The sequence below is a fragment of the Salarias fasciatus genome, chromosome 20, assembly GCF_902148845.1.
Source record: "Salarias fasciatus chromosome 20, fSalaFa1.1, whole genome shotgun sequence".
Classification (NCBI taxonomy): domain Eukaryota; kingdom Metazoa; phylum Chordata; class Actinopteri; order Blenniiformes; family Blenniidae; genus Salarias; species Salarias fasciatus.
This window is the reverse complement of record NC_043764.1, coordinates 26,581,745-26,591,713: the sequence shown is the minus strand read 5'-3', so window position 1 is coordinate 26,591,713 and position 9,969 is coordinate 26,581,745. Positions and strand designations below refer to the sequence as shown.

Genomic DNA, 9,969 nt, shown 5'->3' with positions numbered 1-9,969 from the left:
TTGAGTCAGCAGGACGTTTGTTTCACAGCTGAGGAGCAGAGGAACCGGAGCTGCTTCATCTTTTCCCGACGACCTCAGAGGTCTGGATCATTATTAAACCTCGTGACCTTGAAGGTCTGGATCAGGGTTCTGTAACCTTGATGAGCAAAAGAGACATTTTTGTGACTTTCCGCCAAGTCAAGTTATTCTGGAGCCGCAAAACTCATTTAACCTTTTAAAATGAGGCGAATGCAGCTCATGAAGCTTCATATATACTTTAGATTTACACACAGAAAATATATCTCATGATGCTTATGAAGTTAGGGTTCAGGGTAGTGAACATTTTCTTAAATTTAACCTATTTTTGTACTTGATTTTAACAGTTTTGCTCCAATTTTCAAGTATTTTTTGTTGACAATTTTGAAATTGTAGCCATTTCAACCATTTTTCCTCTTTTTAAGCAGTTTTTGCATGCTTTTTTCCAGCCATATTTATTTTCTTTTACACATTTTTTAAGTCGTTCTATCACTTTTTTCTCCTTTTCTTGTGGTTTTTTACCAATTTTACTTGTACCGTTTTTTTAATCCCTTTTGAACCGAGAGCGAGGAATCATTTTCAGTAGTACTGTGGTGTGTAACTACCATAAAAATAAGTTCAATGTTCATTCACGTTTCATACAGCGAAAGCTTCGTGGAGCCACTACAGAGGGACTGAAGAGCCACCTGTGGCTCCAGAGCCACAGGTTGAACACCCCTGGTCTAGATCTTTTAATAAATCTTCTCCTGAGGACCTCGGAGGTCTGGATCATTATTAAACCTCTTCCTGAGGACCTTAAAGGTCTGGATGGTTCATAATGCTGTATTTAGACCTGAGACCATCCGAACCTTTTTGGACCAGTTGTCAGATTTTGAAGTGGAACCTTTGACACACAAGAGATGGAAGCTCAGGTAGAATGTGCAGATTGTTTACTCAATGTTACAATAGTTCAGCTGCGGAAAATAAAAAACACAAAGTTTCTCTGAATGTTGTTCAAATAGAAATCCTTTCATTCTTCAACTTCTGCCTCGTAAAGTTCCTGATCTGAACCACATGGAGCACAGACGTGAAATAAAAGAGGCTCTAGGATAGAGCCAAGAGGAACCCCACCAGCTATTTTCATGTTTCATATTTTCATAATTACCGATTAACGCATTGAGAATCAATACACACATCTTACACAACGTCGCATCCTTGCAGTGTGAAGTTTCATCCTTTCATGATCAATGCTGCTTTGCTCCTGACATCTTTTAATAATCTTTTTCCATCACTTTTAATCGTTCCTTAGTTTATATTTTAAAGTAGATTCACTTCTTTCTTCATTCTTTCTGCTTCATCCATTTCACTTCAGGGGCCACATGCTGCCCTGATTCACCTCTCGTGGCTCCAGAATGGTGAAATAGTGTCAGAATAACCTTTAGATTTAATTTTTCTTGTGTTGCAGAGCACACGCCATGAAAATAAGCATATTTTCACAAAAACCAAGCAATCATCACTGAAAATGACTGCAATCTCAATAAAAAAGCCAATATTGAAACCTTCTGATGCAGCATAGTGAGATGTGTAAACAAACTGTTGCATTCTGGATGTTTTTATAAACTCATGGCTTCGAGGCTAATGCTAGTTAGCGAGATTTCATGGCAGCATCACTGACAGCTCAGCTCAGGTCTCAGCTGTGTCCAAAACCAAATTAAAAATTGAAATTTGGCCCAACTTGAGCCTCTTGTGGGCAGGTTTTGGGCCTTATGTTGACACACTAATCTAAATCATCTTTTTCTTTGCAGTATAAATGTTTATTTTCTTTCATCTATCTGCATTTGTTGTAATTAAGATCTCCATGTCATGCGACTCAGTATCTCTCTGGTAAACAATGACAGTTTGGAGGCATTCATCAGTTTCCCTGTAATTTTAAACATCTGTATCCATTAAATAGAAGAATCACATCCAAAATCTAATCTATTTCACTGAAAAATTGATTATTTTCACAATAGACAAACAGTTACCTAAGAAAGTAAAATGAAATAAAATAATATAAAATTTCTCTTTCTGTGTTCATATGAACACAAATGTAAATGTTTTATATATCTTATTCATTATTTAATTCTTTTATATCATTTGTACAAATCGACACTCTTGGAACTCGATTCACTTTGATTATTAAATTATGTAAATAGAAACAGTGTTATAAAGTCATTAAAACCTGTCCAGCAGTGTGTTATTCAAGATACATGTGAATGATTTTATGTCTTCCAGGTTTTCTTTTGATTCTTGTTTAGGAGTAAACATCTTATTCTATGTATATAACAGATGCAACTCTAGAAATGCTTTCATCAGGTGACATATATTTAGTGAAATTCCCCACATGTCACCGTTAGCACCACTTTGGAATAATAAATGTATTCTTATTGGTAGTTAATTGGCCACAATGGTGAAAAAATGGGTTGTCTTATGTGCAAAACTTATTTGATATAGAGAAAAATGAATATTTAAGCTTTCACCAAATTGCTGCCAAGTATAACTTGTCCCCAAATCAGTTTTGGAGATATGTCCAACTCCATAGCTCACTCTCTAAATGGCTGGGAAGTCCTCTCAGTTGCCCTGTAGGTAGTCCCGTAGAAACATGTCTTCGTAAATCATCATCTAAAAAAAAGAGACTACTTCAAAATCTATAATTTACTCCTTGAAAAACTGTCTGATCTGTTATCTAAAGTTAAAAAATATTGGGGCAAGGACTTTGCTTTGGACATATCCCAGGAAGACTGGGAATCTTGTTTACAGAATATTAATACAATGAATAAAGAAATTGTTGACAGATTTATTGAGTTAATGATTATTCACAGATGACACCGGACCCCTCAGCAGCTGCACAAATGGAAAGTAATTCCTACAGATTCCTGCTGGAGATGTCATGAGCTTGGAGGATCAATCTTTCACATCCTTTGGACTGGTCCAGCCCTCCAAGAATGGAGGAAAATTATAATAGAAATTATTTTTAAAGTGTTAAAAAGATGATTCAGCCAAACTTTCCATTCTAGGCTCAACCACAGAACTTCTGGACTCTCACTTGTCTCGCTCTGAAAGAAGATGGATCATACTCGCTCTTACAACTGGAAAACGTATTTTGTTAAGACACTGGATGAAGAAACAGCCTCCTCCTTATGAGGAGTGGTGAACAACGATGGTTAAACTGGCGTCGTATGAGAAAGTAACGTGCTGTCTGCTGATTAAGATTCATCAATACGACTATATTTGGTCCTGTTTTACCAACTGGCTGCCTGTATCATAATTTACTAATTGGTAAATTATTGGTCAGTGTGGGTGTTTTCCCCTTTCTTGTGTGTGTTTTTTCTTTCTTTTCTCTTCTTTCTCTTTCTGTCTGTCTTGTTTTAAAAAAAACAAACAAAATCAATAAAATATGCATTGGAAAAAAAAATCCCCACATGGTTTAAACAGTTTTGCATTCCTTTTAAATCAGTTTGATATTATTTCCCCATCAGGAAGGCAGATCTGCGCCCCCTGCTGGCCATTGCGGGAAGTCAACATCAGAAAATCGAAGAGAATAGAAATTCTTTATTATTCCCAGAAAAGAAATGATTTAAATACCCTCCTGATTCAGCATGTTCTGGATTATATAAACTATTATGGATTGATTCTGACTCTAAAAGAAATCTATTTCTTAGTTGTTGTTTTTTTGGTTCATTGAGTCCTTTGATTCATCTCTTCAGATCTTCAGTCATTTTATTGAGTGTTGATTGAGTTTAATGTCCTCTGGAGTCACAACGACCCACAGCATGAGAGGAGTGCAATGGAGGGAACTGTCAGGAAATGATTTAATTTTGTTTCCCAGCAGCAGCAGCACGTCAGAAGCTGAGGGTTTGCTGAGTTTGTTGTTTTTAATCGTTTTTCTTTGATTTTTTGTGACTCTGACTTCTGTTCTGAGGCCATATTTCCCTCAACAGTCTGATTTCTCTTGGAAACATGATGATTGTCGTGCAGTCACTCTGTTTCTCTTCCGTCCCGATAGTAAAGTATTGATGTATTTTGGTGTCATTCGATGAGGAAGGTTCAAATTCTGCACTCAGATATCAGAAAAGTGTCAACAAGGCTGAAAGATCCTGATAATGCAGCAGCTGAGGGAACATCCAGACTCTTCTGCTCCTGCGGAAATGTGGTTTCAGAAAGTCAAAGGAAGGTTAAACGTTTTATTTTTCAGGTCATGAGTTCAGGATGTAACTGTTTTAGTTGATGCTTACTTTTAGTCGAAAAAAATCACAAGGAACCACAAGGAACCACTCAGGACAGCAGAAAATTAATGATTTTTTTTATCCTAACTCAACACATGATGTGACTCTGATTATTAACTAGAATTGGAAGAATCAATCATTGTATTTAGGTCACACTCATGTAAGTTAGACCTTATTTTCCTGAAATTTAAACCACAGAGGCTAATTTTAATACGTTTGAATAAAATATCCTACTAAGCCTTTTCATATCTCACTCTGGGAGAATTCATATACTTTACAAAAAGAGATAGGGTTTTTGTAAATGTGATCTGTTGAAAAAAAAAAATCCACAACCAAGGGAGAAAAATGTGTAACACTGAAGTAATACTGCAGATCTAATGCAACAATACTCTGTAAGATATGTTTAAAAAGCAGTCAAATTAGTCTTTGAAATGCACAGTAACTGAGAGGATATTAAACTTTGCCTATGGGCACCTGAGAGCTCGAAGAAAATGCAAAAAATAAAGGTTTTAAAAACAAAGAGTTCTGAGAAACAATTTCAGAAGTTTTTTTCATCTAAATAATTACATTATTTTACATCTCATGCAGCTTTACAGCAAAAAAACACACAACTTAAAGAGACAACAAAGGCTTCTTGAATTACAGAGTAAAAAACGTTTATTTTGACACTTCTATTTTCTTTTTCTTTCAGTTTCAACCTGTGGAGTCGGTTTACCTTCGGCCACTAGATGGCGCCCTTCTCCTTTACACGCCGTGTTGAACACCGACTGGACAGAAGCCTCAGATCCTCCTGAAAATAAACGAGGATAAACACAGTATCAGGTAAACCGTCTGCCAGGTCAGGTCACGCCTGAGGTCAGATGAGCAAAATCTTGATGTTTCATGATTTAAATGTCTTTAAAATGACGAAGATTTTCATTAAAAAAGAATTTAATTTGACAGTTTAAAAAAAAAAAGATCGATGGCCTGCAGATCGAAGCAGAAGGAGAATAACAAGGTAATATTTTATAAGTAATCGTTCTGCTCTGCGGTCTGGAGCGTGAATCCGAGGCTTCCGGAGGAGCAGCCCGGACATTATGCGCTCTTTGAACGAGCTATAATCTGTGAGTTCTGGCACGTGCGCAGCGCAAACCGGAGAGGACTGCGCGAATGGCACGCGGACAGATGTGCCCCCGCCTTCCTCCTCCTCCTCCTCCTCTTCCTCCCCTCTCCGGGATTGCTGACACGGAGCCGCTCGCGCAGCCAATCCGAGTGCGCCCGTGCGTAATTTGCATAAAGTGGCCGCGCGCCATTGGCTTAATGCGTGCTGCTGCAAACCGCCTCGCGTGCCATTACAGATGTCTTCTCCTTGGAGGCTCGAGGCGGTTTAAAAATAGACGAGGGTGCGGAACTGCGTTTATGGAGGAAAAAAACATGATTGTTGGTGTTTTTTTTAACGCATTTAATAAAATTATTTTCACTTTCACGATCAACAACAATAAACTTTTCCTGACAAACAAACAATTTTCTAAGAAATAAGCAAATTAATTAAATTTGTATTTCATACAACATTAAAACTATGTATTGTGCTTGAGAATAGATGCGTGAAGTTTGCGTTAATTTTGTTGGGAAAAAAATTTAAAAAAAACAAAATGTCTTTGAAAGCAGCGCGGTTGATATGATTTTTTTTTTTTTTTTTTTATTGTCGCACAGATTTCCGAGGTTCTTGGAAGGAGCCGCACGCCGTGTCCCGCGGTGTTTCCTCCCTCACAGAGCAGCGTCTGTACTCTCTCTCTCACACACACACACACACAGCGCGCACCAAAAGCCCTCCAAACATTTTTCACGAGCACGGAACAAAGTTGGAAGCAAACATCCAGCGCATCCCCTCCCCTCCCCTCCCCTCCCCGCTCCTTATCGCTTCACATCCCGGCCGCCGCCGCCGCCGCCGCCGCCGTTCCGCCGCGGCTGCGCGCGCGCGCCCCGCTTTGTTGTTTGTCCCTGCAGGGCTGATTGAGCAGCGCGTGACTGACGGCCCGCGGGGGCGTTGTCCAATCAGCGGCCTGCCCCGCGCCCGATGGGTGAGTCCTCTCTGCGATTGGCTGAGGCGAGTGTGGGAAAGAATGCAGAGAAGGTTTCACACGAACCGGGAGCACGCGAGCCGGCTATAAGTAGCGCGCCGGCGTGTGTCGGCGGCAGAAGTGGAGAGTCGCTCCGCACGCTCCCGCACGCACCCGCACGCACATGACAGCTCCGTGATAACAGGCGGCACGACGCGAACGCATCTGTGGGGCATTTCTGTCGCGTGTTTCCGTTTCTCCAGGAGGATTTTACCTTTTCTCTGATTTTTTTGATTTTTCCTCTCACCTGCTCCGGGTGAAGATGCCAGCTGACACTATGGAAAAGCAGACCGCGTCTCCCATTGCGGGGGCTCCCGCAAACGGAACTCACACTCCGGACAAGCCAAAAAACGCCAGCGAGCACAGAAAAGTAAGGATTTATTTTACTTTTTTTTTTCTCAAGTTTTTTTAGGCGTCTTGGTTGGTGAGCAGTAAATTAATTCCATTTCTGTGATCATCCGTTGCAGTCCTCTAAACCGATCATGGAAAAACGGCGGAGAGCAAGAATAAACGAGAGCCTCGGGCAGCTGAAGACGCTCATCCTGGACGCCCTGAAGAAAGATGTGAGTAGCAGTGAACTGAGGGGATGAAACGGGCTCGTTCCATCAGGTGTGTGTTGAATAGAAACTAAAGAGTTGACGTTTCTTCGCGCAGAGCTCCAGACACTCCAAGCTGGAGAAAGCAGACATCCTGGAGATGACAGTGAAGCACCTGAGGAACCTGCAGCGCGTGCAGATGAGCGGTAAGTTGCGCAGCTCGTGGCAGCGGGACCCTCCTCCTCCCCGCGGAGCCGCCGCTTCATCCCCGTCCTCTGCTCTCTGTCTCCCCGCCAGCAGCGCTCTCAGCGGACGCCACGGTCCTCAGCAAGTACAGAGCCGGATTCAACGAGTGCATGAACGAGGTCACGCGCTTCCTGTCCACTTCGGAGGGGGTGAACACGGAGGTGCGGTCGCGGCTCCTGAGCCACCTGTCCGGCTGCATGGGCCAGATGATGTCCATGAACTACCCGCAGCAGGCCGCGTCCCAGCAGGCGCACCTGGCGCAGCCGCTGCACGTGCAGCTCCCGTCCACGCTGCCCATCAGCGGAGCCGCGATGGGCTCCAAGCTCAGCCCCGCCGAGGCCGCGTCCCCCAAAGTGTTCGGGGGCTTCCAGCTGGTGCCCGCCACCGACGGACAGTTCGCCTTCCTGATCCCCAACCCGGCCTTCGCCTCCGCCACGGCGCCCGTCATCCCGCTTTACGCGAACGCAGGAGTGCCGGTGGCGGTGAACGCCAGCCCGGTGCACGGCAGCTCGGCGCCCACCGCGGCGTCCCCGGTGCACGGCATGACATCCTTCTCCGGGGGGTCGCAGGCGGTCAGCCCGGTGGGAGTGAGCACGGGCTCGGAGAGCAGCGAGCCGGTGTGGCGGCCCTGGTAGCGCTCGCGCTGCGGCTCGCGCTGCTTCTCCAGACTGAACTGCACAAACTGTTGCGGGCTCGAACCTGTGACCGTAGGATGGTAACTCTAACCACTTAACGCCCATCCAGTGTTTTTGTTTCGTTTTATGGAACACGAGTGGCCTTTAAATGGCGCGTTTTTGTTTTGTTTTTCATATAACTTATTGATTCCAATATTTGGAAATCGGTGGAAAACATGCAGATGGAAAAAAAATTTAAAAGATTTTTTTGCTATGAAGTACTTTTTTATGAAAAGGTTTAGTTTTGTACAGACGTGTCATTGATTGTTTATACCAAAGCGGTGTTTTATATTCTTTGTTGTTTTGTGTTCAAAAGAGAAAAAAACTGAAGTTGGGTCTTGACCCCTTGTTTTAATAAATGAGATTTCAAATGAATCCTTGTCTGCAGCCTGTTTCTCTCACCAGCCTCACCTCGCTGTGATCAGTGTAAACATGTTTTAAGTCGCGCGTAAAAGTTACATTTTGTGCGTAAAAGTTGCACTGACTAAATTGGCAACGTAATATAAAACTCTGGACCTGCGCTATAGAGACACGTTGATCATTTTCCCATCACAAACATCTGCATCAATTCTTCTACAACGTTTTAAGTGGCCACCTTGTCAGCAGTTTGGCGGGAGCACTTTACATCTGGCCCTTTAGGGACCAGTCCAGGGGACAATGGGGGTGTATTTTTCTATTGCCATAAAGGTAATTAAATGTTTGAAAAGGTTCTCATCCTGTATGCAGCGGGAGCTTTGAGAAGTCCTAAACCCTATTCATGAGCCTGGGAAATGCGCTCAGGGGTTAATGTCACTAACAGATTGCCTCAGTGAAAGGAGAATATGGAAAGATCCTCGCTTCCTTTTGTGCGTCAATTGTTCGATTCCACTCCCAGCGGACCTGCGCCTCAGTGAAGGAGGGAACTTTGTGGACTTTGTTTTTGATGGAAGACAAACTTTAATGCAGCTCTGCGCAAAAAATACAATTTGAGAAACATTTTTTATCTAGAATGGCTTTTTATTATCTCAGTCTGTGGTCTAAATGTGTTTTTGGTGCGTTTCCATCTCAGCTCCATGTCTGCCGTCCCCTCTCCTCCCAGTGTGTTTATCTCTGGGTGTAAGCCTATCTTTCTCCGGTTAGCGGGGTCCGGAACTGGGGGGCAGTGTTCCTGTGACGGGCGGCATGGCGCAGGCCGTGTGTCAGCCACTTGCAGGCTCCGGGCCCCTGCCCTGGGGATTAGGTTACAGCCTGCTGACCGCCGGTCAAAAACCCCCTCAACATTTAATACTCCGCCGGCGCGCCGGGCTGCGTGGCGCGGGGCCTCGAGCGAGACGCGCTTTTTTACGCGTTCCTTCATCCCCGGGCCATCAGCAGCTCACACAAACCGCACGCTCATTTTAACATATAACGTGTCCAGACCTCAGTGTGGAGAAATGTTTCCAGATATACATCCATGGAACAACTTGACTGTCCGCGCAGCTTCATCCCCAACCCTGCACCCTCCTGTACGGACGCGCCGTTTGCAGCTGCAGCCTCTTGCTGATTTGTGTACTTGCCTTTTCATTTCCCCCCTCGTGCCCTGCAGATGACACCGGCTGTAAATGGCAAAGTGAAACGCGTCTGGAGGTGATACCGAAGCGGCTTCCTCCCGCGCGCAGGCATACTGAAACCCCAGTTGGCAGCGCGCGTGGGTTCTGCGGTTGTTCCTCCTGCCTTCGTGTCTGAGTTAATAGTTCAGAGATGCCTTTGTGGAGCTGAGGTCGTGAGAACGGAGCGAACTAGTCTGCCTGCGGCCGGGCGCAGCGCCAGCCGGTAAATCCCCGCTGGCAGGCCGGGTCGTGCAGCCGCGCTGCCGAGGTGAGGAGGCGAACACACACACGCGTGGCCGCCAAGAAGGGCGCCTTGTCCGGTGTAAACATGAGGGATCGGAGCGGGGGGGATTCGGGATCCAGCTGCAGTTGGACTCCCAGGAGAAGTTTGGCCGACTGTGTGTTATTTTCATGGCAACGCGCTGTAAACTGTGGAAATCGAGTTAAAGCAGCGGCGCACAGGAACTCTGAGGCGAGATAAAGAAATCCATCTTTACAGTTTGCACTGAAGGAGAGACACAATGAGTCCATTCAGTCTGAGAAGTATATCATTAAAAGAGAAAACAACCAGCGCGTTGTGACATATA

At 44.3% G+C, this 9,969-nt stretch overlaps 1 protein-coding gene across 2 annotated transcripts; it reads left to right on the top strand.

The window, feature by feature from the left end:
- Window positions 1-6,444: 6,444 nt before the first annotated feature.
- Window positions 6,445-8,185, top strand: her9 (hairy-related 9). Of its 2 annotated transcripts, none has more exons than XM_030119757.1 (4): window positions 6,445-6,728; window positions 6,826-6,921; window positions 7,013-7,100; window positions 7,195-8,185. In XM_030119757.1, the coding sequence occupies exons 1-4, from the start codon at window positions 6,621-6,623 to the stop codon at window positions 7,773-7,775; spliced, it is 873 nt and encodes a 290-aa protein (XP_029975617.1). In that variant the 5' UTR covers window positions 6,445-6,620; the 3' UTR covers window positions 7,776-8,185. The 2 variants fall into 2 exon arrangements, with proteins under 2 accessions (XP_029975617.1, XP_029975615.1); XM_030119755.1 differs by having other exon boundaries at window positions 7,192-8,185.
- The last annotated feature ends 1,784 nt before the right edge of the window (window positions 8,186-9,969 follow it).